This window comes from Phocoena sinus, chromosome 10, assembly GCF_008692025.1.
Source record: "Phocoena sinus isolate mPhoSin1 chromosome 10, mPhoSin1.pri, whole genome shotgun sequence".
Lineage (NCBI taxonomy): Eukaryota > Metazoa > Chordata > Mammalia > Artiodactyla > Phocoenidae > Phocoena > Phocoena sinus.
In genome coordinates, this window is record NC_045772.1 from 84,196,015 (window position 1) to 84,213,839 (window position 17,825).

A 17,825-nucleotide genomic window follows, 5' to 3' on the forward strand; every position below is an offset into this window, starting at 1 on the left:
TTTAGATTAATCACAATCATATTTCTTTAAATGTAGTTGGCCTTTAAACAACATGGGTTTGAACTGCATGGGTCCACTTATGCAAAGGTTTTTTTCAACAAATACATTGGAAAGTTTTTTGGAGGTTTGTGACAATTTGAAAAAACTTGCAGACAAACTGCATAGCCTAGAAATACTGAAGAAATTAAGAAAAAGTTAGGTATGTCATGAATGCATACAAATATATGTAGATATACATATATACATACAAATGTATATGTATATACATACAAAATATGTGTTAATCAACTGTTCATGTTATCTGTAAGGCTTCCAGTCAACAGTAGGCTGTTAGTAGTTAAGTTTTGGGGGAGTCAAAAGTTATACTCAGATTTTCGACTGTGAAATGGGGTCACTGCCTCAAACCCCCAAGTTGTTCAAGAGTTAACTAACTGTATTACAATTTTCTAGCAGCTTCCATAGCCTTAAACTGTTGTGTCGTTTAGTGTCTATATATTGCTTCACCAACTGGAATATAAATTCCTTCTCCCCCATGACTAGCACAGTTGGGAATAATTTCTAAAAAGATGCTTATGGAACAAATTAAAGAATAAACCTATCACATGAGAAAAAAAAAAAAAGACCGGGGCAAATAGGACAACTCTTCTAAATCTATATTCAGAAAGGAAGATCACTAATACTGCTCTTAATCTGACGGGTGAAAATTGCTCTGGGTTAAGATAAGTGGGAGTGAGAGAAATGAGTTTTGCATTTACGTTTTATTTTTACTTATCTTTGGACTTTTAATCCTTTGTTTTCAATGACTGCCCCTTGTCCTCTGCAATGAATGGAGTGAAAAAGAGTTGTAGTTTGGATGTACTCACCTAGTAAAGTTTCAGGTCAAATTAATAGGAAGGGGCTTCTCTGGTGGCGCAGTGGTTAAGAATCTGCCTGCCAATGCAGGGGACACGGGTTCGAGCCTTGGTCCGGGAAGATACCACATGCCGCGGAGCAACTAAGCCCGTTCGCCACAACTACTGAGCCTGTGCTCCAGAGCCCGCGAGCCAGAGCTACTGAGCCTGTGCACCACAACTACTGAAGCCCGCATGCCTGGAGCGCGTGCTCCACCACAAGAGAAGCCACCGCAATGAGAAGCCCACGCACCGCAACAAAGAGTTGTGCCCCCATGCAGCAGCAAAGACCCAACATAGACATACATACGTACATAACATGTAAAAAAAATTAATAGGAAGCCTGTCACTAAGAAGTTCCTAACAGTGGCTCTGTTAGGTGACATCTCTGAGTAGAAATCAGTGAGTCCCAGAGATGTCAAGGCTTCAACCCTAAGGGCAAAAAGAAAAAGGAGCAAAGTTCTGAAGACTGGGAAGAACCCTGAAATTCAAGTGGTGGGAATTCATTTGAAGAGATTCAAATATGGAGGGAAACCTTATGGTGGCGCATATGCTCTATTTTGATATTCACTAGTCAAAATGACATTTGCATTGTATGTAGATGTAAGAATTTTTTAAATACTTTATGAAAAAAAAGAGGAAGAAACAGAATTTATCAAGAGTTAGTCAGTGATTAAACTTAACTGTCCATGTAATTATATATTAGTTAATATTTAGTATTTTTTCTAGTCAAAGTATATGTGGGTAATAAAAGACAATTAATATACTAATGCCTACCCCCAAGAAAGTTGTACTGTAAAGAGTGGGAGTACTCAGCTAATCCGTAAAGATCCCTTTGAAGAGTAAGGTCTTCTTAATCTATTTAAAATCTGATTACTTTGCCATCAACAATTCAGGAAAACAACTAATGCAATAAAATGAAATGCAGTGGGATGATTGTTATAGCCGCTAATAGTAGGATGCTGCCTTAGTCTTCCCTAACCTTCTTGCTTTATGTTTCATTCACTGTCACATCCATTGCACACACACATACTCATACGCACAGACACACGTGTGCACGTCCATCCTTCCCCAGAGTTCTGTACCTTAGACGATTTGGCCCTTTCTCAAGTCTCCCCAGAATACACCCATACAGCGGTTAACTGTCATAACTGTATTAAACATGAAGCAGTCAGTCATAGTGGGGTCACCAGACTGTTGGGGATTTGTGCCCTTTAGAACCTATACGTGCATGTGGGGGAATTGGAAATGAGGACTTGGATTTAATTAGAGTTAGTATTAAATGACTTACGTATGACTGTGCCTTCTATTTATTCTCCTTTTTTCTCCTGGGTTGGCTATTTAAAGATGATCTACGGGGAGGGGAAAGCGTGGGGTGGGACAAGGTGAGAGAGTGGCATGGACATATATACACTACCAAATGTAGAATGAATGGTTGGAAGCAGCCGCATAGCACAGGGAGATCAGCTGGGTGCTTTGTGACCACCTAGAGGGGTGGGATAGGGAGGGTGGGAGGGAGACATGAGAGGGAGGGGATATGGGGATGTGTGTATACATATGGCTGATTTCACTTTGTTATACAGCAGAAGCTAATGCATCATTGTAGAGCAATTATACTCCAATAAAGATGTTGAAAAAAAATTTTTTTTAAATAAGTAAATAAAGATGATCTATCTGCTTGTAACCAGACCAAACTTTCCCCAGGATCTTCAAAAATTTAAATCCCTAAAAGATTGAATCCCCAGATATTTTTTAAGGAATTTTTTTTTAGCCCTCTCAGTATTCCAAGTATTCTATTTTGTTTTGTTGCAAGATCCACTCATTCTTTTCACAGTTTTATGAGTGTTTCCTCCCCCTGAATAATAGGCCTCCATGTGATATGCCTTACCTCTGCTTTATGTGACCCCAGTGGGACAAAGAGTCTACACTCATTTGTATTGGTGTTGTTTATATTGCTCTGCTGTTCTTTTGGTATTGATGCCTTTTGTAGATTGAGGCAGAGAGGTTGATCCTGTACATTCAGGTCCAGGTAGAAGTACCATCCCCACCGTAGAGGTGGTAGTAGAATTTGATCAGTGTGGCTTCTACTTCCTTAAATTTCATGTCGTGAATCTGTATTGCTCTGAGGACTTCTGCTTTTTTGCACGTGAATCCATTCCAACATCTGATAACTTTGGAGCTCTTGGGGTTTTTTTCACATATATTCAGGTGGAGCTAACAGAAAAGTAACAGTGACAAATGCTTTCTAATTATTAGTTTAAGGGCTGGTCAGGTCGGTGCCGAGAAAACACTTAATTCTTCTTGTACACGGAATGACCAACTCTAATTTCTCTAAACGCATTTTTTAAAAGCTTTTGGAGATTTACATTTAGAGTTTAATAAAAGGAACTGGTATGACTGTTAACATCAACTCTTACTGCTCTGTGCTTTCTTTTAGCCTCTTGGTAGAAGAACTGTAAATCATTTTAAAAGATAATAGCAATCATCCAGATGTAATGAATACCACAGGACAAAATAACAATTATTATTAGGAATTTGAAGCTGTCCAGGGACCAGAGGTTAAACAAAGGTGAATCTGAAACACCATACATTTTATACTGTTTTGTGTTATCACTGTCCTCATCAAATATTATTGTTGACACTTGTATTCCTCCTGTTCTTCTCCTTTTCAAATAGTTCAGAAAATTTACTCTGCAGAATTTCTGTGAGTGGGTTTTCATTTGGTATTGTGAGCTAAAGATCTTCCCATATGACACTCTTCTAAGTAAATGTACAGAAACTATATTTCTACAGTTTATTTTTAGAACGTTTTGAAAATAAAAAGTAGCAGTTAGAGAGTTTATCTAAAATTAAAGTCTCAAAAGCTAAGTTAGAAATGTTCAAGAGAAGGGAGAGGAAATATTAAAAGAGAAGGAAAGAAAAAGGAGAAAAGAATGACAACTAGCTCTCAGAATAAATAAAACTGAGGAAGATTCATGAAATGTATTCACATATTATGGTTGAAGAATGAGAAACAAGTATTTTTCCAGGGGTCAAAGTGAGGTCTTGGTAAAAAATGCTTTGGGATCATATAAGAACTTAACATATATTGGCTACAGTCTTCTCTTTTAGAGGATGGATTCAGTATTGCTGCCTCACAAAATATCCCCAAATTTAGTGACTTTAGACAACAAACACTTATGTCACACAGTTTCTGTGGGTCATGAATTTGAGAGTAGATGACTTGGGTGGATCTGGCTAAGAGTCTCCTGTGGTTGCAGTCAAGTTGTCAACTGAGGTTAGTCATTTGAAAGCTTGTCTGGTACTGGCATATTCACTGGGGTTGCAGTCATTTGAAAACTTGACTGGTGCTAGTATATCCACTTGCAAAGTGGCTTACTCACATGCCTAACTAGAAGTACTGGTTATTGGCAGGAGGCCTCAGTTCCTTGCCAGGTGGATCTCTCCATTGGTTGTGTGAGTGTCCTCACAACATGGCAACTGACTTACCCCTGAGGGTGATTTTGTCCCTCAGGAAACATTTGGCAGTGTCTGGCTATAATTTCGGTTGCTGCAACTTGGACAGGAGTGCTACAAGCATCTACTGGTTGAGGCCAGGGATACTGCTAAACATTCTGCAATGCACAGGACAGTCGCTCACAGCAAAGAGTTATTCAGCCAAAAATCAATAGTGCCGAAGTTGAGAAACCCTGCCACCCCAGAGCAAGTGATTCAAGAAAGAGGAAAGTAGAAGCTGCAACGTCTTTTATGACCAAGCATCAGGAGTCAAACTGTCATTTCTGCAGTATCCTGTTGGTTACGTAGATCAGTCCTATTCACTGTGGGAGGGGAATACACAGGGGAATACCCGGAGGCAAGAATTACTGGGGTGGGGGGGGCATCGTGGAAGCCGGCTATCACAGAAGAACTTTGTGTGTAGAAAGAATGACATTATTTGGTTTAGAAATTTCAAAGAAATTATTTCGTTAAAAAATGAATGTGAAATATTACTGATATTCCGGAAGCCACAATCTTTCCTCTCCTTGTTTTCAAATATATGTATGGGTGTGTTTGTGGGTACAATTTACAGTTTTGAGGCTTTAAATCAATGAAGTCAGAAAACAAGGAAAATAATCTATCAAGGTATTAACAGGGAAAGAACAGGAGGCATTTTAAACAACAAATTAAATGATGAATATGTTTTGAACACCTTTCAATTAATTAAGGGCCAACAGGATAAATGTAAAAGCAATGTGTAATTACCACATTGAAGCAAATGTTCCCCAACTACACTGCTAACATACACGTTTTTGGGTTTTTTTTTACATCTTTATTGGAGTATAATTGCTTTACAATGGTGTGTTAGTTTCTGCTTTATAACAAAGTGAATCAGTTATACATATACATATGTTCCCATATCTCTTCCCTCTTGCATCTCCCTCCCTCCCACCCTCCCTATCCCACCCCTCCAGGCGGTCACAAAGCACTGAGCTGATCTCCCTGTGCTATGCGGCTGCTTCCCACTAGCTATCTATTTTACGTTTGGTAGTGTATCTATGTCCATGCCTCTCTCTCACTTTATCACAGCTTACCCTTCCCCCTCCCCATATCCTCAAGTCCATTCTCTAGTAGGTCTGTGTCTTTATTCCCATCTTACCCCTAGGTTCTTCATGACATTTTTTTTCTTATATTCCATATATATGTGTTAGCATACGGTATTTGTCTTTCTCTTTCTGACTTAACTTCACTCTGTATGACAGACTCTAGGTCCATCCACCTCACTACAAATAACTCAATTTCATTTCTTCTGATGGCTGAGTAATATTCCATTGTATATATGTGCCACATCTTCTTTATCCATTCATCCGATGATGGACACTTAGGTTGTTTCCATCTCCTGGCTATTGTAAATAGAGCTTCAATGAACATTTTGGTACGTGACTCTTTTTGAATTACGGTTTTCTCAGGGTATGTGCCCAGTGGTGGGATTGCTGGGTCATATGGTAGTTCTCTTTGTAGTTTTTTTTTTTTTTTTTTTTTTTTGCCATACGCGAGCCTCTCACTGTTGTGGCCTCTCCCGTTGCAGAGCACAGGCTCCGGATGTGCAGGCTCAGCGGCCATGGCTCACGGGCCCAGCCGCTCCGCGGCATGTGGGATCTTCTCGGACCGGGGCACGAACCCGTGTCCCCTGCATCGGCAGGCGGACTCTCAACCACTGCGCCACCAGGGAAGCCCTATTTGTAGTTTTTTAAGGAGCCTCCATACTGTTCTCCATAGTGGCTGTACCAATTCACATTCCCACCAGCAGTGCAAGAGGGTTCCCTTTTCTCCACACCCTCTCCAGCACTTATTGTTTCTAGATTTTTTGATGATGGCCAACATACACTTTTAAAAGAAGCAGGTGTAGCAAAAGTGTAAAATGGGAAAATGAGGAAGGCAAATGAGGAGCTAGACCATATTACCATCAGCTAAATAACTTAAGACTTGAATTTAAATGGCAATCACGTCTAATGGTAACATTAACACAGCAAAAGCATACCTCTCAGAGAATTCCTGGAGTTCTCTCTACCTGGTTAACAAGGCATCTTGCAATCTGGAAGTCCAAAAGTAAGGGTGTGTTCATGAAAAGGACTTCAAGACTACATGCTCTCTAAGATGATAAACTTGATTTTCTGGTGACAGAAAGCTACTAAGTATAGAGTTGGGGTGGTCACCTGAGTAGAATTCCTAATTCTTCAGGAGCTAAGAAAATAATTTTAAGATTGTTATGCTTTGTTTTATATTATATTACTTTAATTGACTCTTGCACGTAAATGTAAACCTTTTCTCCTCTAAATTCTTCATGAAGGAAAAATCAAGGACACACCAGTCTTTTTGGAGCTCTCATGGTATTTGTTTTGTTTTTCTCTCTACTGTTTACTGTTTTTTCTACTAAACCGTAGGGGGAAAAAAGCCTTATTTGGGTGGGAAAGGCGAAAGAGGGCTCTCACAGTGAACAATAGGGACAGAAGAAGAAAAAGATGAATGTGAACACAAGCTAGGGAAGAGAGGTGCGGCCTCAGCGCACATTGTGCAACTCAGCTTGTCGTGTAGCTTCCGTACTTAATTTAATAAGGTTATTTCATTAGAGAGGATAATAGCAGTATCGCGATTAATTTTGCAGCGTGTTTCATGAATGCTTTTACTCCTCCCATGTGTTAGTATTGCTACTTACTTCACATGAGTATTTATGATATGTATGGGGACAGTTTCCAAATTGTGCACAGGAAGTAGCCTGAAATTATATACATAGAGTTTATTAAGTCATTGCATGGCTATTAAAGAATCAAAGCATATTTATAAAGAAAACAATGTGTTAAGTGCGTAGACAAACTGTCCTTCAAGCATTCAGCTAAAATAAGACACATTTCTACATACCTCTACATCTAGGGCTTGAATAAAAAGTAAATGCACCTCTTCGTTCCTTTATTACTGGCCACACAAAACTAAAGTCTCAAAGCCACATGCCTAGATGTCAAGTGATTTGCATTTTTCTAATTCCCAACATATAGTAGCCATTATTAAATGGTTGAAATTCCATTCAATAAATAACAAATGAATGGATGGATGATTGAATAAATGTATATGTTCTTGTTCTTTGTCATCAGAGTGCTATAAACTTGTTAACTGCCAAATAAATGTTTGATTTTCAATAACTACCTTAGGTAAATATTTAAGGAAGTGGAATTTGGGGACAAGTGTGATATGGCATGAACTGGATCATCAATTAGATAATGAGAATGAATAAAGAAGTAAATAAAGATGAAAGTTTTATACTGAAAGATATAAGCATTTGCACATCCTTAATGGTACATCTTGTGGTCCAGAATCCCGCGTGTGGGTATAGCTCTATGTTGTGAAGGACAAGAGTGCAAATAGGAAGAAAGAAGTAGACTTCTTCACTGGTATCCCTGTTCTCTAGCTCTCTATTAAAATTCTTTAGCAAAAACATGAATGAAGGCTGAGGAGTGGGGAGAGAGAAATAACCCTCCAGGATTCTGGAGAATGATTTTTCTTTGATAAATTATGTTTGATTTCCTAACTAATTTGGTCTCTGCACATTATAAAATTATGGATATGATACAGTTATAATAGAGTAACATGTTTTTCCTAGCATAAACTTATGATTTGAAAGCCATGTGAATGAAATATATTTTAACTTTATATAGTTATTTTACAGTGTTTGTTAAGTTTTTGTGGAATCATCCCTGCATTCATGATCACAACTGGTATTTCTTCAGTGCATCCAAGGCAATATATTTGTGTCAAATTCTTTTCTTTATCTCATTTATAATTTATATGTGTGTGGGATTGGGATACAAATTCATTAGAACCGCCACAGTATTTCTAGTACTGTGACCACAAGCTGATGTTAAGTGAAATGTTTGCTTTGAGACAAGTCATAGTAGCTAAATAAGTGGAACATGCCTGAACTATATGATTTTTGGATTGCCCTCGTTTTGCATTCTTGTTAACGATTTTATATTTAACTAAGATTAGATAATTCCTTATTAGGGGAATGTATAATCATGAATTGGTTCCTAAAACTTTTAGACGTATTTGGACATACAAAATAGTATTCTCACACATTATTGTATGAGTTGTTATATTTTCTGCCATATTGTACATGAACCTTTGGTATTTTTCTCAAAGAATAGTCTAATAAGTCTTTAGCATTACTGAAGGGAATTTTCGATGCCATATGGTGTAGAGAACAGAGGAGCATTTAAAAAATCACCAAAACAAGTTAACAATTTGTGCTTTAACTTTTAAACTAATGTATACAGTACCAAATGTGTGTATTAGTTCATTTTATTGCATGTGTACTGACCTTTATGTGGTTTATTATGTGATAGAATTATATGGCTAGGGCTGAATTCCAGAAATTATATTTCATTAACATCTCTTTAAGTTTAAATTCGTCATGTAAATGAGAAGAGTATTGTAGAGACCAAAAACCTGGATTTCATTAGACCTTTCTGAGCATTAGTTTCCTTTCTGAGGTTATTCATGACTTCACAGTATTAAAGATTAAATAAATGATTTGAAATATTTATAGTGATTCCATAGCTATGTAGAATATAGACTTCAGCTAGTTAAAACTTGCTTACCCTAGCTTACACATTTACTTAAGCTTAAATGCTTGCCTTATAATTATCATATACAAGTTTAGAGCTACTCAACAGCTACGTAGGATTCTTCTTAACTATTACTTTCTGTATAAATGAAATGAGTATGAAATGTGCTGTTTCCAAAAGTTTTCAACTGACATCATTCAACAAGTGGACAATTAAAAGGGAATCGCTTTCCTCACTGCCTGACAGTGTACTTGATAGAAATACTATCTTTCCCAGTGCTTTCCTGACCTTGAAAATTACTTACGTTTTTTACATGTAACGTATTTATATATATATATATATATATATATATTTTTTTTTTTTTTTTTTTTTTTTTTTTTTTCGGTACGCGGGCCTCTCATTGTTGTGGCCTCTCCCGTTGCGGAGCACAGGCTCCGGACGCGCAGGCTCAGCGGCCATGGCTCACGGGCCCAGCCACTCCGCGGCATGTGGGATCTTCCCGGACCGGGGCACGAACCCGTGTCCCCTGCATCGGCAGGCGGACTCTCAACCACTGCACCACCAGTGTATGTTTTAATTGTTAGGAATACTGGTTAAAATGTATGTTTTATTTGTTAAGAATACTGGTTAATCATGCTAAGCTTTCACATTTTTCCTAAATAATAAGATATCGCAAATGAAAAAACAATGTAGAAAAAACCTTACCTTTTGCGTTTATTGTGCATATTCATAATTATGAGAATGCATGTCGTAAATAAATAGTCCAGTTCCGTTTTACAGCTAGGGTTTTTAAATTTTCATCTAGTCAAATGAAAAATAATTAATAGAAAATGGAAACTTCTTTAATTTTTGTATTCTTCATGAATAATGGGCATTTGGTATAGTAGCTCAGTAGTAAATTATGAAAAGAAGCAAATTGTTAAATAATATCATATAATGGGTCAAAATTATTTATATAGTTACCAGTATAAGGATCTAGCATGTGGGGTTCTTATTAATATACTATTAGCTTGGTCACACAATGAAAGAGAATGAAAGGGCAATTTTGAATGACATTTCTATCAACTTTGGAATTGTCAACCTCTATTATGTCCTTGGGGCTTTGCACTTTTTGGCTTTCAGACTTCTGTGCTGCCTCGAATACAGGAGACTATTAAGATTTCCCGTGGGTCTCTCGCTCTAATCAGTGCTTTCGGTAGTCATTTTTTAGTATGCGCATGTAATAGTTCTTTTTCTTTCTTTTTTTTTTTTTTTTGCGTTACGCGGGCCTCTCCCTGTTGTGGCCTCTCCCGTTGCGGAGCACAGGCTCCGGACGCACAGGCTCAGCAGCCGTGGCTCATGGGCCCAGCCGCTCCGCGGCATGTGGGATCTTCCCGGACTGGGGCACGAACCCGTGTCCCCTGCATCGGCAGGCGGACTCAACCGCATGTAATAGTTCTTAATGCTTAAAGCTAAGCGTATGACATCTCACCCCATCAGCACCCACGTCTGCATCATCTTCATGGACACCACCTCTCCTCCAATACACACACTCACACTCGATTTCCTCTGTACTCATAAATCTCTGTTGCAACTCTGGGAATATGTTCCTTTCTTTCTGCACAGTCAAGTGGAACAGCGACCTGTAATTTCTCCAAGTATCCCCTCAAAACTTTTCTAAGAGTTTTGATGCTGTCAAAAGAAGTTTTCAGGCTATCATGACAAAAGCCTGTAGTTTCATATAGAAAGTACTAAGCATGTACAACTTTCATAAGGGAAACAGTGCCTAGAATATTTATAGTTGCATAGTAAATAGTTGATAAAGCTCTGATATGACAGGATATTTAGGCTGAATAAGGGGGAGAAAATCTGAATTCTAATCCTTATCGGCCCACTGAATCTCAGTAGCATTTTGTTTATTAGGCATATACCTTTTCATTTATTATTATTAGCATATGGTATGTTCTGATAAAATTTTAAAGATTGAGATAACATTACATATTTTTAATGTTACCTCCTTATATTAAGGAAGATTTTTACAGGGTTTTGAAGCCTAGTAAATAAAAATTTTTAATAATCTCCCTCTCTACTATATAAGGCATTGTCTCTGAAATGTTAGTATGCATCAGAATCACCTGGGAATGCTTGTTAAAACACAGGCTGCTGGAACCTACCTCCAAAGTTTCTAAGATTGAGAATTTGCTTTTCTAACAAATTCCCAGGTGGTGCTGATGGTACCAGTTCAAGGATCGCATTTTGAGAAGCTCTCATCCAGACTGGAGTATAGGAAGAAAAGACAATATTCCTGGGGATCTGCCATCATACATAAGGATTATGGCTGACTAGCTCAACTAAATGTTGAAAGATCTGGAAGTGATTTTTGCCCTGTAGTTTTTAAAATGCTTAGTTCAAAATTGTATATTGAGCCAGTCATGGAATTATTTTACTTCCTTCCAAGATTCTGTGAATTCATATAAATTTGATATCATGGTCAGTAATTTATTATGCATCGAACATGATCCCAGGTTGCCATTTGAATTACCTCATGGGTTTTCAAATAATTGTTATTTTCTCTGAGACAGAAAATAGGATTGAAAAAAAATGTTCAAGTGTAATTTTCCCTGGCCTGTTCATAGGTTTCCTAAGTGAAGCTAACCATGGAATCAAATAACAATAAATCATTTTTAAAAATATAAATTTGAAATATCATATTATATACCATTTTTTACCACTTTTGTAAAGTGATTTATTTCAACGCTTTGGGGTAAATATATACATCAGATTTTATACACATTAATTAATATGTTTCCATGTCACCACATCACACCATTTGATTCTAAATTGTTCCACTTTCAACAAGTAATCCTGCTATTACTGATAGATATTTTATGTTCTTAACTCCTGAAGATGAACCTAAGTGGATACTAAGTTTTTGTTCTCCAATAATACCTATGTAAGATTGGATATAAGGTAAACAATAAAGTACAAATGACACAATATTCCAATTTTAGAGCACAAGAAAAGAATAACTCTCTTTGCAGTGAAAGAAAAGTAATATAATGTTAAGATTATCTGATCTTATATATTGTGATAGACATTTTAGTGATAATTGTATCCATAAACTTTACATATGAACTTACATAAGAGCTAGTGGAGAAAGGTATAAAATAGAATGTAAACTATGTAAACTTGACCTATTCGAGCCTAGAAAAATTGGAAATTGCCATACATGCTGAGCTGACCACATGCAGCTCTTCATGCTACCATGTAGTGCATTGTAAGGAAAATTTGGAAAACAAATCTGGATTTTTAAAAATGTAACGTTAAGTGTTTAGAACAGTGTTGCATATAAATAAATAGTATATATTAATATAATGCTGATTATGTTTATTTTTAGATGAAACCCTAAAGTGTTTCTGTGAAACCTAGGAGAAAAGATTATTTTCTAAGAAAGTTAGAAAGTTTTCTTCTTTTTTGTATTTAATTTGGAGAACAGTTCTAATCAGAGGTACACACCATTTAGCTCCTCCATGATGGGATGTTCTGGGTACTCTAAGCACCAGGGTCCAAAGATGCTTGGGACTCAACACCTATTCTTTGGAGATTGAAAAAAAAATAATCTACATCATAGTTTCATGCGAATTATGCATTGTCTCTCAATAAAAATGAATAGTACAAATAATATCTTCTTTAAGAATATTTCTTACAGGTGTCATCAGTTATATGCTTTCTGGATAGTTGAGTGCACATGTACTTTCTCTTATACCAAAGGTTTTTTTATGATATGTAGTTGAAAGTGCCGTTGTTGACAGCTAACCAAACACTGTAATGTTCAGACTGAATGTTAAGATCACTGGTAGAGTATTTGATGGGAAATGACAGGCAGTATACCTGTGTTTTTCTAGGCATTTTTAATCAGACTTTCCTTATCACAGCTCATGTTCTAATGATCATTGCAGGATGAAGTGGCACAGCCACTGAACCTATCAGCTAAACCCAAGACCTCTGATGGCAAATCACCCACATCACCCACCTCTCCCCATATGCCAGCTCTGAGAATAAACAGTGGGGCAGGCCCCCTCAAAGCCTCTGTCCCAGCATCATTAGCTAGTCCTTCAGCCAGAGTTAGCACAATAGGTAAGTTCTGTTTCTTTTGTTCTTGCTGATTTTCTGTTTATGGCAATTGAATGAAAGCATCTTTTAATGGCAAATCACGCATACCCTCTGCATGGCTTTAGTTCCATAGGAGAGTTTCAATATGATGAACCTCACAGGTCTGTTTTAAACATGCAATTGAAATTTATAACTGAAGTCCGAGTTATAATGTCCCCCTGAGAATCTAATTGAACTGGTTACGTTTGTTGATATAACTGATGTTCTTAAGTTTATGAAAAAGAGGCCTGACTAATCACAGAGAGCAATGGTTCCAGATTGTTGTTGTTAGGTGACTCGCCTTTTCAGTCATTTAAATGTATTTCCGTTTTGTGTGATGTGTACAAAGCATACATAATGATGAAATACATTCTGCCTGGATCAGCAGTCAGTCAACCATCAGGATGTCAATTTTTTCTCAGTTCCGAGTTGCTTGAAACTTAACTTGTACACACCAAAGTATTATAAAAAGTCGGTCTCTTTGCTTCTCCATAATTGTCATTTTAGTAGAGTAAGCAAACACTAGAAAATGCTTCTATAAGCTAACTTTTAAGAAATTCCAATAGTTTTAGTTTAGTAACACGTAAATTGGACTGTGAATGTTGGGTTGGCCAAAAAGTTCGTGTGGGATCTTCATAACATCGTACAGCAAACCCGAACGAACTTTTTGGCCACGCCAATGCTTACTTCAACCCACGTTTATTGATGCTTATTATTTGCGTACAGTTTTATGAGAAAGCTAGCACAGACCAGGTAGCACAAACCCCGGCTAGGGTTTAGTTGGGGGGAAGTCATGTATCTTAATAGTACAAAGCAGCTATTGTGAGTGCTATTCCAGAGCACAGATAACAATGCTAGAGTCAAGAAGAGGAGAGTATTAGATTCTATTTGGGAAGGTTGAAGGATAGGCTGACTCAAATGGAGCCTTGAAGAAGAGATGCATCCCTAGGCATTTTAGGCTGTAAAACAGAACCCAGAGTAAAATATCATCTTTTTGAGAAATGCACTGATTTGGCTAATGAGTATAGTGGAAAGTGATCAGAGTTAAAACTGGAAGAGGTAGATGGAATCTGATTTGATGCTATCCAAAGACATTTTTGACTTTTCCTCCAGACACCCATCTGATTGGAACTTTAAGAAGAGTATTGACAGCAGAAAGGGACTGGAATCAGGGAAGTCATTGTTTTAGCGTAGGACAAGAGTAAGTTACACGAAATAGAAATAAGCAATGATAAAACAAAGGAGAGAATAGATTGAAGAGGTATCATTAAAGAAGAATTGATGTAACTTATCCACAGTGGAACGTACCGGGTGAGGTTCAAGCTGGAGACATAAGAGTCTGGGATTTTGAATTTATAAAATAGACAGAATAGTGCCTCCCTGAACTGTGAAAGAGAAGGCCAGAGTGGAAGCAGGTTTGGGGGAAGACGTAAACATAAAAATTCAGTATGTGTTGAATTTGAAACTTAAGAAGCCATTTAGATAGAGAAGTTCAGGAGGACATTGTCAATGCAAATCTGATATGTGAAAGAGGTGCTAGAATTTTAGACATGGAAATTATTCCGTAATGAGGTTCTGGAAGCCATCAGAGCAAATAAGAATATAAGAAGCATATGGTAAGAAATGAAGTGGGGTAAAGAATCACAGGTATTACCTGCTGTATTAGTTATCTCTTACTGTGTAACTAACTAACTTAAATCTCACCAGCTTAAAACAGCCAACATTTATTATCTCATAGCTTCTAAGGGTCAGGATCTGGAAGCAGCTTAGCTGGGTGGTCCTGGCTTAGGGTCTCTCTTACGGTTCCAGTCAAGATGGAAGCCAGGGCCTAGGACTTTACTGGAGATAGACAATCCTTTTCCAAGATGACTTACTCGCATGGCTGTTGGCTGAAGACCTCAGTTCTTTGCTACGTGGGTCTTTCCATAGAGCTGCTCATAGCATGACAGCTTACTTTCCCCAGAGTGAGTGGTCCAGGAGGGAGAGCAGAGAGAAAGCCATGCTGCCTTTTACGATCTGGTCTCCAAAGTCACACACAGTCAGCTCTATACTTTATTCTTTTCATTATAAGAGAACCACTAAGTCCGGCCCAACTCAAAGAAAGGGGAATTAGGCTCCAACTCTGAAGGAAGGAATATCAAAGTATCTTTGAACATATTTTTAAAGCACCACGCTTTTGTTAGGGGGAAAGCTGATGAAGAACAATTGAGGATCTTAGAACAAGAATGAAGATAAGACAATGGCCTGTTTACCTAGTACACATTAAAGTTTGAAAAAGGAGGGGTTATTCAATGGTGTCATCTTCCGTAGAAAAGTTAAAGAACGTGAAGAAGAAACGCCTTAGGATTTAGCTGGAGGTTGTGGCCACGTAAACTGTAACAGAGAGATTTTGTAGAATGGTTTAGCAGAACATCAGTTAGAAGGATTTGAAGAACACGAGGACAGAAAGTGCAGCTGATATATGGGTCGGTCTTTTTGTAACCTTGGGGTTGAGAAGGGATCGTATTTTGAGAAGGCTGAGTAGAGGCAGGTTTTAGAATAGGAAATCATGTGTATATATATATAAACAAAGGTGAGTTGGAGAGATCTATAGATATGAAAGAGTGCATGGGTGATGACAGAGCAAGAAGAAATGAGAGAGGATTACCTTTGGAAAGAAGAAATGCCGCCTCTTTTCTCTAAGACTGAAGGAAATGAGGAAAAAAGAGGTAAAGTTACAGAGAAATTGTGGGATGGACAGAAGGAAAGCTGAAGGAGTGTATTTCAAATGCTTCTATCTCTACAACGTTGAATTCCAGATTATCTGCAAAGGGGAAGTCAGTCTGGGCCAGTGGGGCAGCAGTGAGAAAAGCAACAGCGAAACCTGAGGTTTTGAGAAGTTTGAAAATGGTTTGGGGCATGTGTGTTCTTTTTATCGTGTGCACCATTCTGTTATGCTCTCTCTGTTAACTTGCTCAACATCCTAAATGGACACCGAGATAAGATTTGTTTTCATGTCCGAAGAACGTGAAAGATATTTTATTTGGCAAGAATGATTCACTTGCCTAATAGACACGAAAGCTCATAAATATCACAGTGTTGGTATATGAGCTACTTTTGTAATATCCCCAGAACTGGAATATTTAACTAAGGGAATAACTAATATATCTGCATTTTTTGTCACGTGAGGATTTTTTTACTTCAGCATTCCAAAGATTCAATATGACAAAATATTTTAGAAGGACAAGAATGTATTTAATGACATTTATCATCTGACTTTTTCCACTACTAAAACTTCTCTTATTTTTTTTTCCCTGAAATGTCCCTCCGCCACGTACACATCCCTCCTATTTTCCAAGGATTTGATGCCACTACAATTTACTTTTCTCTTTTCAACAAATGCAGATGTTGAAAGCTGAAACTGTAATGAGTAATAATGTAGTTGGATAAAAGCTGTGAGCATTCGTGGTGTTGTAAAGGTCACCCCTGAAAGAAGAATTAATGTGTTATGCCATTAATAATCCATGGAAAACCGTGAACCAAAAGATAACTTAAGTTATCGTTAATGACATGCGGCTCTTTGCTATATATCTATTAGCTACAAATAAAGCAAGTGAGTTTTTGAGGTTGGTGAGTAATATTACAGTGTGTTCTATAAGAATGCTTTTGTATGGTATGCAATTGATAGGCAGCTCCAAAGAAAGCTCCTTAAAAAGCATGAATAGTTCAGAAGAATGATGGGTACTTTTAGAATCTTTTGACCAGATGTTATCTTTCCCTTATTGGCCTTTTCAACCTATGCTGTGCATAGTATAACACTCTAAACTTTTTTTTTTTTTTTTTTTTTAAATATTTCAGTTTATTAACTCCTCCCCATGGTCACTTTTTTTTTTTTTTTTTTTTTTTTTAGATGTTGGGGGTAGGAGTTTATTAATTAATTTATTTTTGCTGGGTTGGGTCTTCGTTTCTGTGCGAGGGCTTTCTTTAGTCGTGGCAAGCGGGGGGCCACTCTTCATCACGGTGCGCAGGCCTCTCACTATCGCGGCCTTTCTTGCTGCGGAGCACAGGCTCCAGACGCGCAGGCTCAGTAGGTGTGGCTCACGGGCCCAGCCGCTCCGCGGCATGTGGGATCCTCCCGGACCGGGGCACGAACCCGTGTCCCCTGCATCGGCAGGCGGACTCTCAACCACTGCGCCACCAGGGAAGCCCCTCTAAACTTTTATCAAAGCATTTTTAGTCTATTTTTTCACTGCAGCTTATTTTAGAATCGTAGACCTTTAACTAGACAGAGCAAATATACCTGTCATCTAGTCAGAAATTGTTATTTTCCAGGTAAGGAACTGAGGCCTAGAGAAGCTAAGTGCTTTGCTCTCCAAGAAGAGTTATTTGGAATAGTATAAAAGTTAGGTGAGGGATGAGAGGGACTTCATTCCTAAATTGAAGTGAACCCCGTGCACTTCAGTTTCATCTCTTGCCATGGAATAGTCCTCCCGCGGCCGAGGGCCTAGCATCTGCACCTGAGATGTCTCAAGAACTCCTGATGCCATTGCTGTTTAGCTTAATGCTATACTATTGATACTTGGTTTGTGTGCTTTGAGTTTAAGTGAACTGGGTATATCTTGTGTCCTATGAATCTTCTTTCTGATTCCCAGCCCAGGACAGATTGAAATTGAGTCAGCAGTTGTGTAACACCCAGGGCTTGTATTTAACAAAATTTTTTTTTTTTTTT

At 37.9% G+C, this 17,825-nt stretch overlaps 1 protein-coding gene across 2 annotated transcripts in view; it reads left to right on the forward strand.

The window, feature by feature from the left end:
* Positions 1-17,825, forward strand: part of SOX5 (SRY-box transcription factor 5) — a 401,370-nt gene that overhangs the window by 343,575 nt on the left and 39,970 nt on the right. For both annotated transcript variants that reach the window (XM_032646908.1, XM_032646909.1), the window contains exon 10: positions 12,925-13,102. In XM_032646908.1, coding sequence (XP_032502799.1) covers positions 12,925-13,102 — 178 coding nt within the window. The remainder of the gene's footprint in view (positions 1-12,924; positions 13,103-17,825) is intronic.